General features: G+C 40.6%; 3 protein-coding genes across 4 annotated transcripts; all 3 read right to left on the bottom strand.

Annotated features, from left to right (window-relative positions):
* Positions 1-3018: 3018 nt before the first annotated feature.
* Positions 3019-5324, bottom strand: lratd2b (LRAT domain containing 2b). Of its 2 annotated transcripts, none has more exons than XM_080896518.1 (2): positions 5130-5324; positions 3019-4814 (listed from the first exon to the last, which is right to left on the bottom strand). In XM_080896518.1, exon 2 carries the CDS (start codon positions 4622-4624, stop codon positions 3800-3802), a length of 825 nt encoding a protein of 274 aa, XP_080752644.1. In that variant the 5' UTR covers positions 4625-4814; positions 5130-5324; the 3' UTR covers positions 3019-3799. The 2 variants fall into 2 exon arrangements, with proteins under 2 accessions (XP_080752644.1, XP_080752645.1); XM_080896519.1 differs by lacking the exon at positions 5130-5324 and adding an exon at positions 4927-5102.
* A 1278-nt stretch (positions 5325-6602) lies between these two features.
* On the bottom strand, positions 6603-11622 carry nsmce2 (NSE2 (MMS21) homolog, SMC5-SMC6 complex SUMO ligase). Its single transcript, XM_080896976.1, has 6 exons — positions 11219-11622; positions 10598-10710; positions 9708-9861; positions 8735-8826; positions 8172-8278; positions 6603-7485 (listed from the first exon to the last, which is right to left on the bottom strand). Exons 1-6 carry the CDS (start codon positions 11331-11333, stop codon positions 7374-7376), a joined length of 693 nt encoding a protein of 230 aa, XP_080753102.1. The 5' UTR covers positions 11334-11622; the 3' UTR covers positions 6603-7373.
* A 71-nt stretch (positions 11623-11693) lies between these two features.
* On the bottom strand, positions 11694-24582 carry washc5 (WASH complex subunit 5). Its single transcript, XM_080896975.1, has 29 exons — positions 24419-24582; positions 23640-23909; positions 22663-22808; positions 22420-22504; positions 22110-22210; positions 21583-21775; positions 21319-21471; positions 21050-21163; positions 20333-20504; positions 19424-19551; positions 18959-19088; positions 18520-18632; positions 17893-18059; positions 17516-17591; positions 16599-16709; positions 16094-16234; positions 15479-15559; positions 15248-15349; positions 14903-15082; positions 14613-14737; positions 14305-14467; positions 14037-14139; positions 13884-13963; positions 13646-13749; positions 13343-13472; positions 13065-13161; positions 12667-12820; positions 12405-12492; positions 11694-12128 (listed from the first exon to the last, which is right to left on the bottom strand). Exons 2-29 carry the CDS (start codon positions 23823-23825, stop codon positions 12072-12074), a joined length of 3480 nt encoding a protein of 1159 aa, XP_080753101.1. The 5' UTR covers positions 23826-23909; positions 24419-24582; the 3' UTR covers positions 11694-12071.
* Positions 24583-25030: the final 448 nt, after the last annotated feature.

Genomic DNA, 25030 nt, shown 5'->3' with positions numbered 1-25030 from the left:
TCTATCATGAGAAAGTGAAAGAAACCACAAAAGGAAGGAAGCAGGACGTCAGTTGCAAGAGCGTCTGCGTCAAGCTGCATTCAATTGTTCTGCAGTTGGAAAGAAGCAGTCAAAGCAAAAACACAGTAAAACTGGTCTACCAGATTGCTTCTTTGATTTTTTTTTTTTTTTTAAAGAAAAAGAAAACACCATGGAAGTGGGAGGGAATGGCCATTGTGTGGCTGAAAAAACAATTCCCACATCGGGACGAGAAAGAATTACAGCGCAGCGCCAGTCTGAGCCCGACGGTAAACACAGCACAGTCCATGTCAAACTGGTGGGAGTCCCATATGAATAATTAACCCAGCACAAGTGGGTAGTGCTAAGTCTAAGTAAAGTTCATCGCAGGAAAGGGGGAAAACAAAGCTGCGTAAGTTGCAGCTCGGTGGATCGATGATTAGTAATGAATGCAGTGTAGTTAATTTTAGAGTTACAAGGGCTTTTGGAGTTTCATTATACTCTCTAATTCACATGGAAATGCCTCTCATAAACATGATTCAGGTGAGTGGGCAGAGAGAGTGGCCTGACAAACAAAACCCCACAGCACTCTGTTCCTGTCTATGGCAGATAGATGATTTTACAGGCAAGGAAATACATTCGCACTCTTACAGTAAGCCGTTAAAATGGCTCTTGTGCATGTCATTATTGAAATGAGATGCCCAGTATGGCACTGCTAATCAAAAGCTGGAGTAATCTTAATAATCTGTTTCACTATCATATCTTAGAAGCACACTCTTTAGCCCAGCAGCCACTCTCAATCCCATTCTTTAATGGTTAAGGAGAATCCTAACTTCTGGCAAGCCTTTCCATGTAAGAGTCGCTGGCAATCTAATAAAAAAAACCCTGAGGTAAGATTCAAACTCTAAGTAGTTCAGAACATAACCTGAAATTGTCAAATGTCCTCAAAGAATCCATATTTACACTACACAGTGTTTGTCCCACATGGATAACAATCTCGCCGTTGCTCGAGGCCACATCTAAAATACACTCCCACTTCCTGTAGGCTTGTCAGATATGATCTGATCTCCTCATAAGCACTCTCTTTTAAAGCTCAGACATATTTGCGTGTGGGAAGAAGTTTTTTTTAGATAACAACATTTTGTAAACACAGGGTGGGTTTGATTGGAGCTCTGGCTTGTCCCCAGCTTCTGTAACCTTGCCAGGTTTGCCAGAAGGATGTGGGCTTTCCTCCAACCCTGCAAAGGAAACACGACGGACTCATCGGCCAAAATGCAACATGAATGAGTCAACGTGTCAAATCAAAAATCTTGCCCTGATTTTACAGTTTTTTTTTTAAAAAAAAAAGAAAAAAAAAGATATTTATAAAACACAAAAAGTGAAATAAATCTTTGAAAGTGATCACACCTCCTCTAGTATGGCTGCATATCACACTGATGGCTCTTTTCCAGAGTCTTTTGAATTTGATCAGTTTTCAGTTTTACTAGGACACTCGACTCAATTTGGTTCTCCTTAAACTGAAGATGAGCTTAATTATAAGCACTGTGTGAACTTCTGGACCAGTAACACTACAAAAGGTGATTGTTTTGCTTGCATCATGCAGTCAGTTTGACATTATTTTGCATATTAGCAGCTGACAGTAAAGTAATGCGTGATGTAGCATTGCAGCGTGTTAACCAAGACACTGAAGAAGACCAAGAGCTAGTAAGACTTTTCAGACATTTTCAAATCGATTGCATTTTGCAAGAAAACCCCACAAGGCAGCATCAAATTTGCACCAGCTGCAGAGTACACAACTCAACTCACAACTAGCTTTTTCTTAGCTGTGTGGTTTTCATTACATACACTACTTTAATAGCGCATGATACAGTTTATGTAGAGACCGGTAAATCAAACTGAACGTAATATATGAAGTACGTGTAATTCAATTTTAGCTTTGTCACATATGATGAAAAATGTGAGTTAATAATCCCAATTACACAACTCCACTGGCGGCTGCTTTAATACTGTGTGTGTTTGTAGGTGCTAAAAGAAAAATATGACTGATTATCATAAATATGCACCACATAAACATACACGATTCGTATTTCATCACCGTGGCAGACCACAGAGAATTGAGGAAATGCTAATGTGTTCGGCAGCTTTCCCATTCAGTACGGGTGCTGATGATTATCCAGCTTTGAGTCCAGTGGGACCTTTACCTGCACGAAAATGACTACAGCAGTATCATCACGCAAATATCACCAGAGGAAAAAGTAACTCATCTGCTGACTACCCGTGATCACTGGTTTCCTCTGAAGCACAGACAGGGGGGAGGGAAAAAACAAGATGTCTGGCATTTCAAACAATCTCACAGCCTGTTGTAATTTCCGTTGCAGCCTCTGTATGTGAACACATTGCAAAGTGTTTCAGTCATTGTTGTAATACTGTTTCCCAATAGAAATAAAACTGTACCTTATTTAACTGCACCTTTACCCCAAGTTTAATAAATGATGCAGCTCAAGGAGAGGGAAGGAGAGAAAAATATGGATGTGAAACATTTTTAGCCTTTGGGTAAATTTCAAGGAAAAAAAAAAAAAAGTCTTATCTTCAGTAAGTAGAGGTGTAAACAAAGCAAAAATGTCCAGCACAGTTGGAACTCATCTTGACACAGCCTAACAAAGCAGATGTTTAAGTAGTTTCAGGGAGCTGCTGCTCGGAGGAAAATATTTAGATCAAAACTGGCAGCTTTAACTGTGTGGGTAGCCTGCACTTTCCTGCACGCAACCACAAACCAAAAAGCAGCAGATGAACAGGTATGACTGTGGCTCTTCCAACTGCGAGCTGGGATTGAATTGTTTGGGGTGTAGCTGCTCTCCAATTGCCAAGCGCAGTGCAAAAGACAAGGCCGGTGTTCAGGATGCAGGATATAGAGCGGCCTCTCTTGAGGCTGGTGGTTTGAAACTATCGATTAGCACTGTACCAATGCTCTCAGAAAACATTTAAAGGCCAACCGTTCGCTAAAAAGAAAACCCTTTACTCTTCAAATATATATATATTTATTTCCATAATCCTTCATACAAACATCTTTCTGCTTCAAAAAAATAAACTGTTGTAACAGGTGAATTAATAAAAGTGCCCATAGCTGTCAACAGTGTCCACAAAGAAGTCCAAGAGAAGGTAAAGCTGTGTGATGATTGGATATAAAGCAACAGAAGGCAATCCACCAGCTTGAAACACCATAACGTTGAGTAACCGTCTCTCTCTTCCACTCTGTGGGTTGGTCTCCAACACCTGAGTTGTACAGGAGCAAGCAGCTTGAGCACTCTTGTCAGTCAGGACTAAAAGGACAGTTTTTTGCTCCTCTCTGCAAAGCATTGCTGGATTAGAAAAATAATTAAGGGCAGTTAAATTCTAACTTCATTCCCGACTGATTAGACTGCAGGTGAAGCTCCAATGCAAATTGTATCCGCCATAACAGGTTGCTTAACCTGGGGTAGAGACTGAACTCTCATTTTCTTATAAAAGGAGGGAGGGATATCTGCCACTGGGGTGTGTTCATTTTTATTTGTTTTCAATGCAAATTAAGGTATGGAAATGTCGCTTTAACCCCGCTGATCATTGCTAAAGCATTTTAGTTGGAATTCACAAATTCCTCTGGGTGAAAAATATTTTCATGATGCACCATAAACTCCCTCTGAATATGCACATTTGTTGGCACAGTGTACACGTTTACGTGACCTCATGGGTTAAGCGCTTAAATGGAGCATGGAACATCACCGTGGAACCTCAAATCCTCTCCAGATGACCAGTGCATCCAGTGTCAGTTAACAAAATTCTCCTCTTTGAGTTCATGTGTTGTATTCAAATGGTTGGCCAACTCTTGCATCACGGCACCTTTACCAATCTGATCGTTCCTCCTCTTTTCCATAATCACGTCTTCCAGGCTTTGAAATTCCAGGACGTGACTTTTCTTCTCAGAAAACAGCAGTTTTAACCTGTACGGCTGCTTCCCAATTCTGATCTCCCCTCCGATTTTAAATTCCCGTTTGCCAAAGCGACACCAGGCTGCAAAACACTCAGAATTTCTCCAGTACAGCTCCCTGTCTCTTGACCCAACGTGGTCCAGCGCGTTGCGCACAATCACCTCTGGCGGGAGCGCGCGGTACCTGTAGAGGCTGTTCACTATCCGGCCTTGTTTGCCCTGGCTCACATCGGTGAGAAAGTTGTTCTTGATTTCAGCCCGGTGCAAATGAACCACCTGAAAGTCCCCGACGTAAACAGCCCAGTGTGGATACTGTCCAGTGGCCACGAACTCCAGCAGGTCTCCCGGTCTGCACTTGTTCAGAAGACTTTCCGCGGAGTGAGTCGCGGCTCCGGTTTTTCTTTCGAAGACGCACTCTTCTCGATAATAGATCGCGCACTCCAGCTCGTCCCGGGGGTCAAAGGGCTTCTCTTCATGGTTTACCTGGCGTTTGTCCGCTGGAAAGTGATCAAAATTGTCGTCCTGGTCGTCGTCGTCGTCGTTGGAAAAAATATAAGACACGCCAATCCGCGGTCCGTCGTCTTCCGGGTCGAACCCATTTGGGTCCGACGTTGGCACCTCCGCGTAATTTAGATGCGTTAGTTTCTCCACCTGATTCCCCATAAAGGTGAACGGTCAGCGGTAGCCGGTTTGAGCCTGACACAGAAACAGGATCCACCTGTTCTTGGCGTCCCCGGGAACTACACGTAAAAAACAAAGGTTGCAGGGACTAACTAAATCCAAAGCGGCGAAGAAGGGCACCAATAATCCATGTCCAGCAGATTTTCTCCAATTGAACACCAACTGCGTCGATCTATGTGGAAACACACAAGACAGATGTGTTTAAGGGGTTGAATTTAGATATTAAAGGCATTTCTTCAAGTCAAACTGTGACGCTTAGTCCTAACAGGTGTGACCTGACTCACCTGTTGGCTCACAGTTTCCACGTAACAATCCCAACACAACTATTCTTATTGCTGCAGTTTTTACTTTTCCTGTCACCTCAGTGTTGTATCCTATCACCTACATTGCTCCTGTCGCGTCAGCCTGTCTCAGTTGTAGCTACTCTACACTTACTGATTTTCTTCTTTATTTTTGAACGTGAGCTCGCGGGGCAGCAGACACTCACCTGCAGGTCAGCTCCAGTCAGCAGCTGCTGTCTCACTCGCTCCTGTTGTCTCATCAGTAAAATAATGAGTAGTTTAGACTGCGCTGGCACCTGCTCTCCTTCCTGTATGGTAAGCTGTTGCGCTGTGCTTTGCTCTGTTGTATAGACTGAAGCATGAACCACTGTGGGCTGTTTCTTTTCTTCTTCTTTTTTTTCTTCTTTGCAGCGAAACTCGCCCAGGATCCAACGACTGCTGGGAGGTGTTGTCATTTAAAGCGACAGTACGCCTTTTATGCCTCATTGCGTGTTCAGTCTTCAGTCAAAATCAGCAGAACATTAGAAATGGATACGTTAATATTTTAAACTGACGCCGGGGTCCCAAAAGCTCTGAAATTTGATAAAGGCCATAACTATGTTAACAATATGAAAGACGAGAGGGGATTACGCAATATGTCCACTAGCAGGTCCTTAAAATGGAATTATATATTATTATATTTGAGGGTAAGAAAAAGTTATGGCGCTAGGTTTTTTGTAATGGAGTTTTAAATCACAACAAACAACAAAACAGGAAATAACAAAAGTGTCATCAAAAATTCCCATTTAGTGGGAACTTCATGGGAACTGACAGTTTTTCATCCCTACAGACAACTTTGACTTGTTTAACTCAGACATGCTGCAAAACCAAGGTGACGCATTCATATTTTATTAACAGGTTTCTATTTAAATTCAGGTTGTGTCATTGTAGGAAAGCAAAAACTAACATTATGCAGTCACATCCAAATGAATTTTATAGAATTGGATGGGTTTTTTTATGTGTTTACTCAGAGGACAAAAACAAAACACTGGATTTTGACATCTCACCTGCCAATCTTTTTTTGAGCTCAGTGAGGCTTGGATGTGGAAAAAGTGAAATGCACTTCATTGAGATCAAGTTTCCAAGTAACAGCACAGGAATCCTAATGAAGGAGCACCATTCAGGGAGGATTTACATAAACACAGGAGCCACACAATTGTTTAGGTTTTTCTTCTGCTCCCAGTAGTCTTCAGCAGCCTAATGCTGTACAGAAATTGTTTCACTTTAGAGAAGGTGGTGGGTGGGTCATGTGGGTAGAGAATGTTGTTTTCTTGCCAAGCCTGTGTGTCAACAGCGCACAGAACCAGGCCACTCCTGGACTTGGCAAGGAAAACAAGAAACTTGTGTCAGAGGAGAATTTTAAAATGCGAGTCTCATTGGAGGCCCGTTGTTCTCTGCCCCGTCTTTCCAATCAGCTCAAGCGCTTCTACATCCTCACAAAGGAAACAGCTCGATGGCTCCTTCCTGTGATGTGGTGAACGCTGAAGTGTGTTCATGTGTGCACTTTGCTCAAAGTAAACTGCGTTCTGTGTGTGTGGGGGGGGGGGGGGGGGAATTACCAGTGACTTCGCGTGTTGTGTAGTAAACAAGATTAGATTTGCAGAATGGCAATTCAAAATGAAGTAGAGTGGAGAAATGAATGAGTCAACACTAGCCAGTCATTTATTGCCAGTTAATAGCTTCACTGAAATGTTCTTAGTGCTGTTTGACGCACTCACTGTAGAGAGAGGGCAATTAGATTTTTTTTTTTTATTCCTGATGCAAGGCTATTAAAAGATTAGCTTCACCTAGTTTCATCTCAACGCAGCCTTTGTTTGTTTCTTCTTTTGAAACAAAGACCCTTCACAAGGAGCGAGAGCAGGCTTAATCACATAAGTGCATTCCCACCAATGTAAAAGAACTGTTTGTTTATGGCTCATTCACTGAGCCCATTTTTGAAGGATTTTATTTTAAGTAAAAGATCATCCTTTCTTGGATCTACAGTTGCCATGTTGGCCAGTAACCCTAGATGTAGGTGAAGCTGAGAAATTAGGAGATTCTCAAAACCCTGAAGCACCTTTATGCACCTTTATATATTTCTGCACTGACTTTAAGCAAACACTGCCCTCACGTGGTTCAGTAGATTTACTGCATCAGATACTCTTGAAGTAGCCACCACAGACTGTGAAAATACTAAACATGTAATTATCTTACTATTTATTTACACTCAATGAAAGTTCTCCAGATGAAATATTATAACATGTCATCCAGATTCACCCTGAGCAGCAAAAATTACAAGGTACAAAAAAAGAATGGCATTTTATATAAAAGCGTAGATGGCAATATAAACATTCTAAATTCTCAGTGTACAAAATTGTTACCGGAAAATGTATTTCTTTAACTATTGATTATTTCCATAGAAATGTTCATTATTAAGTCCGGTTGTTCTGCCTCTTGTAGCTCTGGATCCTTCTCCTCAGCATCTGGTCAGGAATGAGGTCAGAATCTTTCACATCTGTATTTCCACAGCCCACCACAGGACAGCTACGGAGCAGAGACATAGAGAACCTTAACTTGCTTCAGACATTTAAACACACACAAACAGTTGCAGAACAGCTCAAAAAAAAGCTTTCTGTGCATCAGTTTCATATTAGCTTTGCCCCGTTCATTGCTGAGTAACTGTTAAGTCGTTACACATCTGCCTAAACTTGCTTTATTATTTCCTGTGCCAGTGCTCGCAGTTTGATTCTGATTGCCTATCAGCAACCAGACTTCCATCTTTTGTGTTCTTATTATAATGTCTGCATTCTACACTGAGGAGTCCCCTGACGTTACACATGCTGTGATAAACTGGATGACTTGAACGGTGGGAACTTCGAGGCTGCTAAAGCAGTAAATGTGATGAAATGCCATTTACTGCAGGTACAACACCATTTCTTCAAGCATAAAACTAATCTCAACAAGGAAAAGATACTGCTGCAGTGTGTGCAGTGACCACAGTCAGGACCCAAGACAATAGGCAAGTTTATTTTTCAGCAACACTGCTGCTGGGATTTTATCAGTGTTCCTGCAGGATCAGCCACATTTAATTTGACTCCAACATCAAAGCAGCATAATAAAGGCAATGTAAATTAAGGCAGCCTGCTGGTCCCACACCAGCCTGCAGTGTTATTTACTGCTAGAAAACCTGACTCCACTTTTTAACGGTCCTCAGAGATGCAGTGTCTTACCGGCATTTCTTTTTCTGGCTTTGTCTTGTTTTGATCAGGTTTATGATTGCTGCTTCATCATAGTGGTGGTTACACTTCTTGTTCTTTACCGGGTTCACCATTTCCACCTTGAACAGAGGCACAAAAGAATACATTTCAAGTTACCTGTGTTTTGTTGAAAAAGCAGTTTGAACAAGCAAGCAAGCGAGATCAGAATGATGCATTTTGCAGGAACATCATCTTACAGTCAGGATTTTGGTTTTGTTTTTTTTCTGCGTAGACACATTTTGGCACCCACCTAAGATGTTTTAGCCTGAGCCAAATGAAAAACACCAATATTGTAATAATCCTGGGACTGGTGTGAAATTTTGTCATAATTAGCCCCCAAATGTTTTGGATTGTGACCATGCAAACTCTAATGAGCTCAACCTTTAGTCCAAATTAATGTCTGTGCCTAAACTCAAGGAATACCCCGACACATAGATGGGCACAATGAAAACATAACACCTCTGAGGCAAAGACAGAGGCATGAAAACACACTGGATTAATCTACCTGTAATCTACAAATCTAATCAGTAATCTACCTGTGTGAGCGGGCAGGTAAAGTTGACTTGACTCTGTGTCACAGCGATGTCCTCATCGAGCTCCTCCATGCTCTCTGCTGACTCCTGGTTAGCTAAAAACAAACAATGCACATGCGGTTTGCTTCCATTTGTCCACTCAGAGTAAAAATGACTCAATTTGATGGCACATACCACCATCCACCAATATTTACTGCACACACAAAACTTTATACACAACACTCCCAAACAAACACAAAACAAAACAAACTCATCTTCTTCTTTTTTTTTAGTCTGCACATAAATTTCATATCTACAGTTGTTGTCCTGGCACATCTACAACTACTGAAGAACTCAAAGGCTAACTTGAGCCCAAAGTATTAGAAACTGCTCTCTATATGTGGCCTTTGTAAACTCCTCCATAGGATTATGCTATTCAACATATTTATATTTCAGCCTTTAAGCAAGAAGAACTGAATCCTCAAAATGTATCCCTTAACAGGAACATGAAGTAATACTAATTCAGTGAATAATAATGGGCTAAGCCCTCACAGAACACACTGCAATGATCACCTCGGCTCGCAAAGTTCATGCTTCAAAGTGGGTTATCACATTTGGTTCTTTTATCAGACATTTTCATTTTAAGTCAGCTCGTGAAAATAACATACTTAGCATAATGTAGCCTATAATGTCTACAGAGACTCACAAAAGCATGGCACTATATGAGGCCGGCATAGCTGTAATTAGTAAGAGTTAAAAAGCAGAAAATAACAGCCACAGGGTGACAGCGAAACAATCATTCAACAGTAAACAAAGGAAGCTGCGTGTTTTAAAATAAAGCTAATTATCCTAAACAAGAAAGCCACATCCCAAGATCTCTCTGCTCAGCAAGAAGTCCTCAGATAGCACTGCTATTATCAAAGTCCATTAGAAGTCCTGAATGCACTGCGGTGAGTCTAATTCAAGTAAATCTCCTCCGTCTCTCCACAGGCCTTACCTTGTTTGAAAGAGTTTTTGACACTTTCCTTGAAAGCCATTACTTTCTGGTGAGTGTGCAGGTCAGCGTCAGAGAGTTGGGCTATTCTCTCTGTGAACTGCTCCTTCACTTTGGCAGACAGGCTGAACATGGCCTCCGGCTGCTGCGTGGCAACCTACAATGATTGAAATTTGTTATATAATTTGCAATAATCTACATTTTGTATTTAATTCAGAAATGCTTCACAAATGCCCGAGGTTTGCGTCTTCTTCTGAACATAGTGTTAAGAGTTTTCCACGTCATCGGTTACGTCACCATGGTGACGTATGCTGCACTCTGCACAAGATTATGTTCAGCCATTCCTGACGATGTGATCTAACCTGCTGAGCTGTATGTTAGTAATGACAGAATCAGATGCAGCTGAACAATCTGTGTGTGTTGTGATCCCATGGGACACTTTCTGCTCTATTCCCCATTATCACTGAAAATATTCAAGTGCTGAAAAAATGTTGCTAAACTGACTTTTATGTTGACTTCATTATTAGTCATAATGTTTATAACTGTGTCACATTTAAGAGCTCTAATGTGCAGCTCTGACTTTATGCAGAAAAAGCAGCATTAAGAATGCACTGATTATTTAAAGACAATAATATTTCAGCATTCCACTTCTTGCCTTATTTCCTGCACAAGTGTTGCATTTTGCTGTTTGTTTGTTTTTTAATTCTTGTTAGCATTTCAACGACATGTTCCTCTTGAGTCAACTAGGCATCACCTGATGGGTCTACACTATGCAGCAGAACAGTCAAATGGTGCATCAAAACTTTCCCTACAATGAACAGGGTTTAAGCACACTGTTGTAATATCCATTATCTCAGTCGCCTAATGCAAGGAAACCTTCAGGCTGCTCTCACCTCAGCTGTAACTTGTTGCACCACATCAACAAAGTAGTTAATCTCCCTGTCCAGCTTGGCACACTCCAGAATCATGGCCTCCATCTCTTTGATGCCCGGGTTCATCTCGTCATCTTTAACATAAGTGCACACCAAAGAAGTAATCACTTAAGCAGTCACACCATAACACACACACACGCACACAAACAACTATCAGATCTTTGGGAATCACCTTGTTTGTGCAAAAATCCTATGTAATGTCTGTCCAATTGTGTTATCTTTGGCATTCTTCATAGATTCAACTAAAAAAAAAAATGTTACTAGCAGCCTGTCGCAAAAACACAAAGTGCCTAATTATACAACTTAAAATCAGGTCTTTGCTAAGTTATTTAATATATGTAGACATGACACTGGGTTCCTTGAGGTAGGTGCCTTCTTTTTTTTAATATTAAAGTGATGCAAGTCTTTTGCATAGTACTATAAATGTATGCTCCAAAATTAGTTATAAACCTTAAAAACAAATCTAAAGCACATAAAAACATTAATTATAGACGTGAAAAAATATCTGGTAAGCGAATAATTAATGTAGAGATTACAGATGGAGGTGGTGAGCAGTACGATGAGAAAACCTTTAATATTTACCCTGAGCTTCCGCCAGGTCCATAGCCACGTCTGTCACAATGTCCATACCTGTCCCGATATCAGCCTGACAGGATTTCAGACTCGACAGAGTTCCGTGAACAGCGCTCAGAGACATTGTGAAAGCTACCTTTATTACTTTGGGACTACAAACCAGAGCTAAATTTAACGTGCTTTTAACGTTAACGTTAGCCTAGCTTGCTAACAGGTATCTAGTTCTGCCGGCAAAATGACCGACACCTATATGAACGTCAAGTACAATCTGTTTCAAAAACGCTTTTAGTATAAAAATAACAAGTGAAACGTAAATAAACTATAGAAACTGTGGATGCTATACAAACGCACACAAATCACCCGCTAAAACGGAGCCACAACAGAAGCTAACTTCTAACTTCCGGGTATGGTTTTTCAAGGTAAAAGCTTTAACAAAATATGTTTAAACGGAAGGAAACAAAACTGCCTTTTTAATAGAAAGAATCGTATTTATTAATCCATTTGATTTATAAATGGCACAGAATCTTAGTACATAAAGGTGTAAGAGTGATTTATTTGCATTTTAATGTTCTTTTAATTTACAATCTGTAAGTGCAAGACACTGATAGTTAGCAGAATGAAATGTAAGTAAACAAATCAATAGGCCCCACATTTGACATATCACTGTAGAATAGGCACAGTGAATAATAATAAAATAGTATTAATACATGTGGTCACGCTTGCTGGAGCACTTAAACCTAACAAATCAGTTGTTAATTATTAGTAACACCTGTGCAGTCACTACATTGAGACAAAATGTCTGCAGTGAAAAAACATTCGGCAAAAAACCCGAATCTTTAAATGAAAATCTTCATCCATATCTTCACAGTATTGTTCTGAACTCATCAAAAATATAACTGGGCACATGAGCTTCCGCCACCTTAAAAATACAGAAAACACAAGGAAACACATGTTACTGTCACACAAATATAGTAGAGTACAGATGCAAAAAATAGTATTTTAAAATCTTTTTCCATAGCTGATGGTTATTAAATCTGGCTGTCCAATAATAATGCTCCTAAGCATATTGATGTTTCACCATTTCAGCTCTACTACTACCCCTGGGTACTGTCAACTTTGTCTACTCTTATCATTTACAACCTCTTAAAATATTTTCTAACACTAACACAAATAATATAGGGAAAGTTGCACCTACCTTACGTGACAGTTTTGTGTACTTCACGTAGTCTTCAAGGAACATCAGAGCTCCCACCACATCAGAAGGCATGTCAGGGATTTTCTGACTATAACAGGATCAAACGGAAGCTTTAATATGATTTCATGAGGCTATAACCAGATACATTTTATGTCCGGTAACACGATCCACAATCATCACCAAGGAAACCTACCACACAGAATATTTGATTTCGAATCTTATTTTAGAAATCTTTCTGAAGTTGTGAAGTCTGTTTTGCTACCTTGTGCACTGCTCCATGATTGAGCGGATGAATTGACCAATGAGAGCCAGGAACTGTTGTGTGTATCTGGAGTGGAACTGCTTGAGCAGGGTGAGCAAGCCGAGCACCAGTGGAGGCCAGTCGACCGGGTCTGTTGCTTTCCTGCAGGTCATTCCTGCCATAACACAAAACATCAAATTACAACCACATTCAGAGACATTCAGGGACTGTGCGTTAGCAGAAAAATGTGGGGAAAAACAAATCCATAAGATTTAATGCCGCTTTCTGAAAAATAATAAAGTCTGCTGCAACTGAACTAAGTGAAGAGGCGGCAGGGTACCCATTGTACTCAAAACTGTATAACCTGATCTCTTATCAACTTCAAACAGGTTACAGTGAACTAATGGGGGGAAAATCACCTTGGTTTTTGTTGTACTGAAGTTTAGGCAGCTGAGCAATAATAAAGAGGAAGTTGATGATGGGGAAGTACGGGAGGCGCTTTGTAGTGATGTAGATCTGTGTGAAGCATAAGTAGAACAAAAAGAGTCTGAACACAAACATCTGCTAATGTATAGCCAAAGAAAGCAAAAAACAGCTTGCATTTTGTGGTCGTCATTGAAAAGACTCATTTCGATTCAGGTGAAATCAGAACAAGGCTAACTGATTATGTGGGAAGAGATGCCCCTTCTGTTCAAACCTTGTTGAGAGGATTGTGAATGCCAGCAGCCTCCAGGTAGGCAGTGATATCGTACAAAAGAGTGTTGTCCTCTTTAGGATAAGGCAGGGATGGGTCCTGGTAATGGGCCTCAATGTCTGCCAGCAGAGACCTGGCAAGAACATAATCAGAGTCAGCATAAAAGAACAGTGTGAGACTAAAACAGACATGATGCAATTAGCAGGAGCATCCATCATGAAAGTCATTAACACAGAGTAGCACTTGGGGGGTAAGTAAAGAAAACATAAAAACAATTCAGTGCCATTATGGTAAGAATATACAGACTTGTTGAGGTTTTCCAGTGCAGCCGCCAAGTGTTTGGAGTCAAACTTGCAGGAGTAGTTAAGCTCATTAGCGATCTGCTGTCTGAGAATCTGCATCTGACCAACCTTCAATAAACACATGCATTCAAAATTATTTTAATCTCTTCATCAGAAAATTGTGACAATAAAGACCAAAAAAAAGGGATTTTCTTTTTTTACTTTTATTTTCTATTCACTAACGTGGGAACATGGAGCAGTACCTTCATGATGGCTTCCAGATATGTACCCCAGATCTTCTGGGATTTGGCCACAGCACTGCTGTAGACTTTGCTGGCATTAGCTACAGCAACAAAAACAATAATTAGATCTGTACAAGAAAAGGCAGGTTATAGATTCTCTAAGTGAATACCTACCCACAATGCCTTGGACTGGGCTGACGGCACCTTGCAATGTTCTGAAGACCTCCACCACAGCTTTGTCCTTCAGGATGGTCTTCTGAAGTATTGTCAGGAAGTTCTGATGAGACAAACACACACATTACTACAATCTGGGAGCCATACTAAACGCACTAAAGATACTACCAACATTGACATGATTTCAGGGATTGATCTTTGCTGACCTGAATGGCATCTTTTTTGGGGGGGAGTGGGGGGATGCTGAGGTAAATATTGGGGTAAATACCTGAAGTTCCCTGACAATCATGAAGCAGAGCAGTCGGTCCAGTCCATTAAGGCCAAATGTACCAAGGGTGTTCTGGATCTCAGAGAACAATCTGTTGTTAGTCACCTCCTGGTGGCTCTTCAGGTCATACCAGGTATTCATCTGGTCAATATAACACGTCACCCTATAGAAAGAATCAGTTTATTCCACCATCAATAAACTGCATAACCAAAGATTTTTTCTCCTCCATCCTCAGATATAAACTCAGTTATTCTGCTAATTTCGCTAACTCTTATTTCACTTCCACTGTTATGTCTGTGGAGACATACTTGGGATCAGTGATTCGGAGGATTTCTCTGCAGAGACGACCGATGAAAGTGGCAGACTCGTCCACAGAGGGAAACTTGGGAATAGGAATGTGGGTGGACTGGTGCACGCTCTGCCAGTCCTGGATCTGAAGAGAAGCAAGAAACAAGCCAATCAGCCAACTGCTATTACTGAGAAACAGCCAAACAACTAGAACGCGCCCCTGACTGATAGATAAGAAAATCTATCAGTCAGGGACAAACTGCTCTCAGTGCACTACTCAGGGAAAAGGAGAAAGCGTGTGAAGTTCGACCTTGGTTCTGAGAAAACTGTTGCACTCCTGTTCCACATTATAGTTGACGATGCGGGACACTTCCTCCTGCCAGATTTTAAGGCCATAAATGCTGACGTAGTCCTGGATGTATTCAAACGACCTGTAGAAGCCATCCATGGTGGCGCCCATCTCCTTTAACTTGGGCATCAGTTCACTGGGCTGAAAGAATTCAGTATTTTTTCTCTATTATTTTATTTCACTGCTGTTAATCCTTCAATATCATTGGGAAACTTAACATGGAAACTGGTCAACATAGAGCAAATATATCACAAACTTTATTTGACGATTAATAATCCATAACATACAACAGGTGTAGCGTCTCACCTTTGCCTTTGGATTGAATATTAAGCCTTTGTGCAGTGCATAAGCCACCCTCTTCACCAGCTCCTTCCTGATGCCATCCTCCAGAAGCTGCTTAGGATCCACCTTAAACATCACAGTGTGTTAATAAAGCAAACCTGTGCTGCACCAAATCCCTCAGCAGGATTGTATTAATCTTCTGAAAGACAGAAATCTTTGTTCTTAAAGTTCAGAAACCTTAATCACTGCATTTACCTTGATGATCCCAACGAGAGTAGTCTTCATCATTAAAATGCCCTCGGTGAAAATAGATATGTCATGAGTTAGTTTTGCCACCTGCAAAGACACAGAGCAGAACGATGTTTAGGCATGCAAAAATATAATATATATGAATAATATTGATATCAATCATTTATATAAAAGCCAATGTTTTGTTTGATTTTCAGTCTAAAAAACAAAAAAAGTCTCACTCTACAATGATCTTATTTTAATTTCAAGGCACTGGACTGCAATTCCAAATATGACTGAAAAAAAATTAAAAAGTAACTTCAGTACTTCACACTCTAATTAATCCAATTCAGCTAAGTCTGCTGGCACAATCTGTTTCCATATCATGCTTCCTTTTCCAATTTGTATTTCACATCAAAAGCTGTGAGCAGATTGAAAAATGTTAGCATGATTGCCTCCGACTCCCATACAGCTGATGAGGCGAGATCAAAACAGAACAAAATGAGCTCTCTTATCTATTTTTTTATTATTTTATTTTATACAACATCTGAAGATATTTTTTCCCCCTTTCTTTACGTCAGTGACATTCTGATCAACACTCAAGGGGAAGGAGACAGTTTCATACACATCAGTTTGTCTCACTTCATAGCGAGCCGTCAGTTGGGCGTAGTCCTTTAGTTTGTCCTTATCCAGCCGTGTGGGCACCTCCATAATGTCGTGGATCTGAAGCTTGATTATTTTGGCCAGCGAAGTGAACATGCTCTCTGGGATAATTTGCAGCACCTGGAAGCAAGAAGATTAAAAAAAAGGACTGTTTATTGTATATCCATTAGATCAAGGATCTCGAGTACAGCCAGAAGGAAAAAATCTTCCAGCATAAAGTTATAGCTAAGAAGTTACCACAACGTCAAGGTACAGATGCACTAAGCACTTCTTTTTGGGTACATTTGCCAAACAGATGGTTTTTCAAAAATTCATCATTCCTGCAGCTGCTACAGCACTGATACTGACAAACAGTTTGCAGCATGCAGAGCTCATTTGTTAAAATAACAAGACTACACGCTAGGAGAATATTAGACCAAAACATTTCAAAGCAAAAGCTTTTGTAAGAGGAAAGAGAAGCAGAAAAAATGACATCATACACTACCTTTCTCACATAGGACACCAACTCTCCAGAGTAGAACTGAGAAACACTCAGCAGGTCAGCACTGTTGGCCTGGTTGATACGCAGCAATGGAAGATCCAATGCAGACGCCAGCTGGTCACACACACACATACAGAAAAAATGATTTTTAAATCACAGGTAACATTTCTCCATATCGAGATGATGGTCCACGTGAGCAGACTGCAAAAAAGTGACACGAATTTCCAAATTTTTTGGATGCATACTTGTGTAATGTTTAGGTTTTAGCGGAAAATTTGTCCTTAAAAAATACACAGAACAAAAAATGAAGTTGACATAAATCATAAGGAAGTTCCTGATGTTTCTAAACAAGAAAAGGAAGAAACTGAGATTTTGAGGCAAAAAAGTATTAATTTTTAAATTTGTATATTCAGCACCGTTGCGTGTTTAGAGCAACATCACACTCATTGACAAATGCAGTGGCTAGATTAGTCACATTTGTTTATTTGGATCTAAAAAATCTGAAAAGTTCAGCTTGATTCGAAAAAATGAATGTTGCAAATTCGTTCAGCAAAGTTACGTGATCGGTGTAAACAGCTGCATTAAGAATAGGCGAGTCCAAAAACGACTGTGTATATGCTGGACGTATAAATTTGTTCATGAAATGCTACCACAGTGAATCTGCAATACTCATACATTTCGCAAGACATTTATCTGTGATGCATGAAGATATTGGTGCAACTGAAGGGGGAAAGTAGCTCTAATATGCTAAATAATGAGTGCTACTACAGTAAGTCAAGAAGCAGTGAATCTGAAAAGTCAAACTGTTTGACAATAACACTGTTTAGCACCGAGTCGACAGTCATATTGCAAGAGGAAGCAGTGGGATGTATTGTAATCGGCATATTTTGTCCCACTTCTAGACATAAATAGACCCTCACCTTCAGAAATGTAGCTCTCAGTTTGGTAACCATGGATGGGTTGACTCTGATGCTCTCCTGCATAATGGATGTAAAGCTGTAAAATAAAGCACAAGTCAGGAAAAAAAGACGAATTCATCAACACAGACAAACCAAAAACACAAGTGAAATAAATCAAAGCCAAAACACTTGCAGTGTTCTGTGGTGGTTTTGTGATGGTTTGCAGTTTAGAAAGGTAAGCAGAATGAGTTGCTGCTGTGTTTTGCAAACCAAGTGACGAGCACAGTGACTGTGCTCCACTAAGATTCACTAACCTGATGACAAAATATGACACTAGTTAAACTAACTACTTTACACTGGCCTTATTTTGTTTATTAAGTAAACAAAGAAGTAAATACCTGTCAATAATCTGCCACGCATAGGACAGATCTCCAACTATTTGCATGGTAATAAGGACTTCTTCTTTGATATTGATTGTGCGGATCATCTGGTGCAGGAACTTCCTGGTGTCAGCCAAGAACTGACAAACTTGCAGGTTGGACTCCAGCTGGTGGAACTCCTGGACCTGAAGTCCAAAAGGAGAAGGTTTTATAGGCACAGCCTGACAGCTTTCCTTTCAATATTTTTTTAAAATAGTAATAATAATTTTGTATTGGTATTGATTACATTTCTTGCAATTATCAGCAGCTTTATATAAACATGTTCCAAGCTTTGCTGCCAAATTCTATTAGTTCCAGTTCAGTATTTTTAATATATGTTGGCAGGACAGAGCAGAAAATGATGCCACTGTGCCAACACAATATTCCTATTACATAATCCTCTGTCTTTCTATTTACATGCATTTAATAGCAGTAAAAAAAATCATCTCTTAATTTTTCCGCCATTCTGAAACATTGTACTTGGATTTGCTTGTTTTCTATGCATGAAGTTAAGGCAATCAAAACATAGTATTAGCACCATTGTTACCTTACACTGTGCTAATCCAAAAATGTAAAGCCATGCTGAAATATAATTATCATGCTCACCTCTACAAGAGCCTGTATAAGCTGGACCGTCTTCCTCCCAGCAGCCGTGGAGTCCTCATAGTTCAAAGACTCAATCTGCTTTGAGATTTCCCTGAACCAGGCCTGTAAGTTCTCTGCCAAGGACAGTAAAAGTGTGTCATTGAAGCAGATACAAAATGTTACCAAAGTATTTCACAAGCGGCAGTTACGCTCGAGGTAAGTATGACAGATGTAAATTTAATCCGCCGCTCCCTGCGTGTGTACCTTTAATGCATTTTTTCCATCTTGTTTCCCTGCCTCAACATTTTCCTCTGAACGCCTTCAAGCTTAAAATCTTTTAAGATTTCATGTCCCAACACTGAAATAATCCAAGCTGCATGCCCGAGGCTCCCATAGTCAGAACTACTTTTCAACGCTGTGTGTAAGTCTTCACCTTATCCATTCTCACAGTCCAACTCACCATTTTTCTCCACCCTGGTAAGAGGTTTGACACCAGAGAAGACTTCAGCCAGCTCAGTCATTCTCTCTGATCCCTCCTTCTTGTAGCTCTCCCATTTGATCTGCTTCTCTGACAGCATCTGCTTGAACATCTGGAAGAGGAATAGCGCAGATGCTAAGCTGATGAGGGAGGATTAGTCAGATGAGATGCGTAATTAGAACATTACATTTGTGTCCCCTCCAAATGACACACAGGCTAGCCATATGCTACCTGACAGTAGGCTAACAGGCAACCAGGCGGACACACCTAACGAGGACTACAGCTGGACAGATCACTTTGAAATTATAAAGGAACTCATTTTCCATTTTTACTCTTTAAAAAAGAGAAAAGATCACTTTAAAGAAATGCTACACTTTTGTCTTTAACATTTTTCACTTTTTTCCCTGTGATCATTTATATTATGTAACACTGATGAAAGACTCTCACCTCTTTAAGTGTGAACTCAAACTGAGCTGTGTCGAGCAGCAGCTGGAAAAGGATCTTAGGTTTGTACTTGGAGTCATTAAGTACTTGGTCTTTGATCTGACGAAGGCGCTTGTTGTTTGGGTCATAGGCTATGAGACAGAGGATGACTGATCACAAATCAATACACTATTTTCACCAACATCACCCTTATAAATGTTTGGACTTCATTGGACATTTACTCTACGAACAGTGTCATTTCAATACAGGTAAATTAAAATTAAGGATCAGATTTCAGAGTTCATTTCAGACTCATCCTTGACTTTACACATTTACAGTCATGTGTAAAATCGTTTTCAGAATACCCTTACTGCTCCCATAGGAGCGAAGTGGCAGCCAGGTGCTGCTAAATCAAATGCACTTGATTAACTCATCATTAGCAAGTGTCAGCACCTCTATAAAAGCTGACGTTTTGGCAATTTTCGGGTCTGGAGCATTCAGGTGTGTGCTAAGAGAATACCACAATCTTCCCAGAAGTGGACGTGCCAGCATCACCCTACAGGTCAGACTGTGGAATGCTCAGAGGAAGTTAAAAATAACTAAGCGGTTAGTTTGGCGTGTGTATTTTCAGAATAACTGAAAAGGAAAAGAATCAAGGTGCTGCAATGGCCAGTGAAGATCCAGACCTTGACCTGATTGAAATGCTGTGGCATTTAAAAGAGATATGCTCTGATCTGAAGCAACACTGTAAAGAAGAGTGGGCCAAAAAGTCCTCCACAGTGTCATACAGAAAAATGACTTCAAGTTGTTGATGTTAAAAGTTTTTTTTACAAGCTGAATTATGGGGTTTACTTTGTTTTTCACAGGACTGTAAATGCAACACAAGTGCTTACACCAATGTAAATGAGGAAAAAAGAAACCGCAGTATCTCACCTGACTCTGCAGAGTGCAACATCAGCCAGCGAATAGCAACATTGCAGTCTCTCAGACAGTTGAGCAGTTTTGGGATGTTGTCCAAGATAATTTCCTCCCTGAGGAAACCTTCCTTTAGCAGCTGCTGCACCTGAGGCCTCAGGCTTTCCATGCTGGCTGCATACCGAGTAGCCTACACGTACGGTGAAAAAAACATGGCTCTTGTATACAGTGCACCATCTTTCATTCGGGGCAGTCAATTATTCATACATTCACTCCCACTAGTGGTCATTAGTGAGAATGGCCTGGTCTGCAGGTGAAAGACTAAATGTGGATTATTCAGTTAGCTCCTCCTGCCGTGTGTGTGTGTGTGTGTGTGTGTGTGTGTGTGTGTGTGTGTGTGTGTGTGTGTGTGTGTGTGTGTGTGTGTGTGTGTGTGAGAGAGAGAGAGAGAGAGAGAGAGAGAGAGAGAGAGAGAGAGAGAGAGAGAGAGAGAAAGGACTTTTTAATGACTCTTACAGCGTACAGCTCTACAGGCATCCCCATATTTGAAATGAGCTTTCCGGGAAAAGTTTATGAATGGCTTCCTGAAATTTGTTTCTGTTTACATTGTGTGCTGTTACAAATTCTGTGCACGCTGTCATCACTACCCGCACAGAACAAATAAGCACACTGCAGGACTGTAAATGAAAGAATCTGAGGTCTCTCTGACATTGAAGCTAATGTATTTTTTAATACCTGCTCTTTGATGTTAGCAGAGTCCAGGGTGTAGTTGAGCGCAGTCTTGGCAGCTTTGTATGGTTCCCAGGCTTCCACCAGGTTCACTGTGATCCCCATGTAAATACTGATAACCTGCAGAGAGACTACACTTCAGAAAAATATGCTCAACATTTAAAAAAAACTGAGCAAAAACATGGCACACATTTAAAAATAAATGACATAACCTTTTATAAAGATGTTTATATTCAGATCTACTGCAAATGGAAAAGACTTAACAAGTGCCTCACCCAATTATCAGGAAAGTATTTGTCCACTATCTCCCGCATCTTTGCCTGCTGGGTGTGCAGTATGGAGGGGCTGAAGAAGAGGCAGACGTAGAGCATGGCCGCCTGGTTAGCCAGTGCTGTGCTGCGATGTTCTGGTAGAGGATACGCAGAAACCTGGAGGAGAGGAGGAAAACGTCTTAAAAATTTGTAATGAGGGAAACATTGTGGGACAAGATCTGTTATTTAGTTTAACCACAAAGAGATTTTGGACCAAATGTTTCTCACTTGGTTGTAGATGTCGTCCGAGCGCAGCCTCCCAATGACCATGCTAGTAAAAGTGGCACTGATGGGAACTCTCTGGAAGTAGCTCTCCGGGTAGTTGGCTGGTCGTTTGGCTCCAGGCTGGCTGGAGTAGCCGGTGCTACGCAGGAGCTTACAGATGTCATCCAGGTTGGAGTCGCCCGAGGAACGGGCAGCACTGAAGAAAAAAACGTGTTTTTCCAAATAGAAGAATGGATTGTTGGTGCCAGTATAACCCCCAAAAAAGTAATAATATAAAGAAGAAGAATTATTAATAGCCGTGAAATACAACTGGAATGTTATTTATGGGTAAACAGCATCCCTCTGTGTGTAGTGTACACTTTTGTGTCAGCTTGAACTGACACAGGAGTTAACCTTTTGGTGAGTCAAGTAAATGACTCACCCTCACTGGAAGCAAGCTCACTGGCTAACAGGTGATTGGAGTGCACTGAGCAAGTGAGTCACAAAGAGAGTGTCATGTGGATGTGTGGGGATGTGAGTCACAAGCGCACCTGTATCTATAATAGGAAACAAGCATCCTCTCTCTGACTTCTCCTTCAATTTTTTGGTCAATAACCAGCAGCATGACTCCATACAGGTAGAGAGCTTCACACTGGGAGAAGAGAAAACATGACCAATCAGTTCCTGGAGTGCTGTTTCGTTTCGTTTTGATGTGTTGTTTTGAGGGTTAAGCATGCACATTCATCTGACACGGGCGACTAATTCTCAGGAACAGATATTTAAAGATGTAAGCCTGCATGTAATGCAGACTTGTTTTGTAATGTTACAAAATTAAAATGAATTTGCATTTGTGTTACTTACTAGGAGCTGTTTCCCATCCTCATTTAGAAGCACAGTCTCCAAGGTCTGCTGAATATAAACACCCTCATGTAGGTCATCCAAATATCTTAAGAGAGGGAAAAAATAGCTCATCGACATCTTTTAAAACAGGGCTATTTAGCATGTGGTTAAACAGAAAACAGTGTTCCTCACGGTCAAGCACTGTGGTTTTAGTTTTTATTTGATTAAGACATAATTAATTCCAATAATTCCATCTCATTATACCTGTTAAGATCCACTATGTATTTGTGGACGCTCTCAAAAGCCAGATAGAACCTTGACAGAATCTCGATGTTGTTCTCTCTAAACTCTTCATCCAAGTCCTGAAGCTCCGGTTTGGCTTCCAGCTTTCCTTCATAATACTCAGGACCCTGAACAGGAAGCAACATTGTGTGACAATGCAAAGCAAATCCAAACGATGCCGAAAGACAGCTGAAACTAAAGCAATAATACTGCTTTTATTATCTTTTGCTTTTTAGGAAGACTTACAGCTAAATGTCAAAACCATTAGGGTGTATGTATTTATCCCAGTCACATCAATTGAATATTTCATTGTGCTGACTACTGCAAAACTGAGTATCCTTTGTGTGTGTAGTTTCCTCAAATAGAGACTTGGATAAGCTCTTGCAGCTTTCTCAGTACAAGCACGGTAAACTTTACACCACAGAGTAATTGGAGATCATTTATGTGAATTTCAGGAGCAGAACTACATCTCATACACTCCCCTTAATAAAAATAAAGTAATTCAAAATGTAAAGCCAAAGTAAAATCAAAATAAGTAAAAAAGTAAAGTCAAATACATGGCTAAATATAAAGTTTTACATACAAAGTTGACAATGTTCACAAACAGTCAATGTGTCCCCCTCCGGACACATGGCATATATCCATACAATCTCTGGAGTCACTGCAGCCACTACTGTGTGCTACCTACCGGCAACCCTGTGAAACTCCCCTCTTTCTACCAGTACATGTTTTGTTAGTGGTGAACAGCTGCAGAATTAAAATACACTTTACAATCAGATTATCCTTTTTCATACATTTTTTGATCATGCCTGGCCCAAGAGCTAATGCCAATCCGCTCTGAGGCTTTCCCTAATTCATGTTTACTCCACCTACCGCCTACTATAAATCCTGCCAAATCTCAATGAGGAAGTGGTCCAAGCTAATGAAAGGATCTTTTGAATTTCTGATGTAGTTCATACCTTGAAGTAGCTAAAGTCACAGATAATGTCTCCGTATTTCTGCTGGTCACTTTTGTCCTTGAGTCTAAAAACTGCAGGGATGAAGTCAGAGAGGCGCAGGAGCTCAGCAATGATGGCATTTCCTCTGGAAACTATCCTGAGGATAGCCTGGCCGCACAGGTTGTTGTCTGCCAGGAAGTCCACCATAATGGATACAGGAGGACGAGGAAGACGAGGAGGAGGAGGAAGATAGTGTAATAAGCTTTATTGCAGCAAATACTGTAGCTACACCTGAGAGACAAAGGAAAAGTGAAAAAAGTGAACTTAAAACAGCACGCAGGCTCTCTGAGGCCTTTCTGAAGCTGCAGGACATTTGTCGCACAGACAACAGAAAGAGCTTATTACAATCTATTGGCATCATTATTACAACAATTGACTGCGACGAGGAGATGTTATTATCATTCATAAGCATCATTTTCTCACATTTCAATCTTGACGTGTCTGCGTTTGTAAAACCTAAAAACCATAAGGTTTTCCAATGTTCCTGTTTCTTAGAGACAGACCAAAAACAGAACCGAAGTTAGTATATGATTGTAACCTGTAACTATAAGTTATCACTGAGCTAACGTTAGCATGTAGCCTACCTGCTAACTATTTTCATTAAATCTTACGCTGAAGATGACACACGAGCGCGTGCACAGGTCCAAACACCACGTGAGTGATTACCCTTTTACATTTTGACGTCTGAGTCGAGAGTGTACCGTTTAAAAACCCCAACACTGCTGGAGAAAGGTACTTACCTCCTTGCAGCTCCTCTTCCCTATTTACTTCCTCATGACCAGCCACATGACTTTGCTGCTGGGTGTGTTTGATTCTGTTCACCCACTGCCCCGGAGTCGAGCGGGAACAACTTTGTCAAACGCTTTGACCTCCACTACATGGTAATAGGCTGATGTATTATTACTTGTTTTATTATCGAAACATACCATGGCATAAACGTTCCTGAATTAATAACATGTAATAAGAAGGGCAGCTAAGATTAACTGAAGGTGTTCTGGGAATCCATCCTACCTGACAAACCATCCTACCCGTTGTTTCTGCGTATGCGCACAACACGAATTTAAGTGGCGAACCGTCTTACCTTTGTGAATGTGACCTACAAACATACTTTAACAGGTAAAATGAAGTGGTAAACCGTCCTGGCTTTATGAATATGAGCTACAAGCATACTGTGATGGGCAAACATAAGTGGCAAACCGTCATACCTAGTTAAATTTGTGGTGGAATTACTCTGTGACAGCAGAAATGTGCAAAAACAACTTACGGTAGGACGTTTTGCCAAAGGAGGATGGTTTGTCAGAATACCTGTACTTTGAAGTCAAATCAGGCAGATCCCTTATGTTTGCATATTT

Source organism: Rhamphochromis sp. 'chilingali' (genome assembly GCF_963969265.1).
Source record: "Rhamphochromis sp. 'chilingali' genome assembly, chromosome: 11".
NCBI lineage: Eukaryota > Metazoa > Chordata > Actinopteri > Cichliformes > Cichlidae > Rhamphochromis > Rhamphochromis sp. 'chilingali'.
The sequence above is the reverse complement of the archived record's forward strand: the minus strand, read 5'-3'. Positions and strand labels throughout refer to the sequence as shown.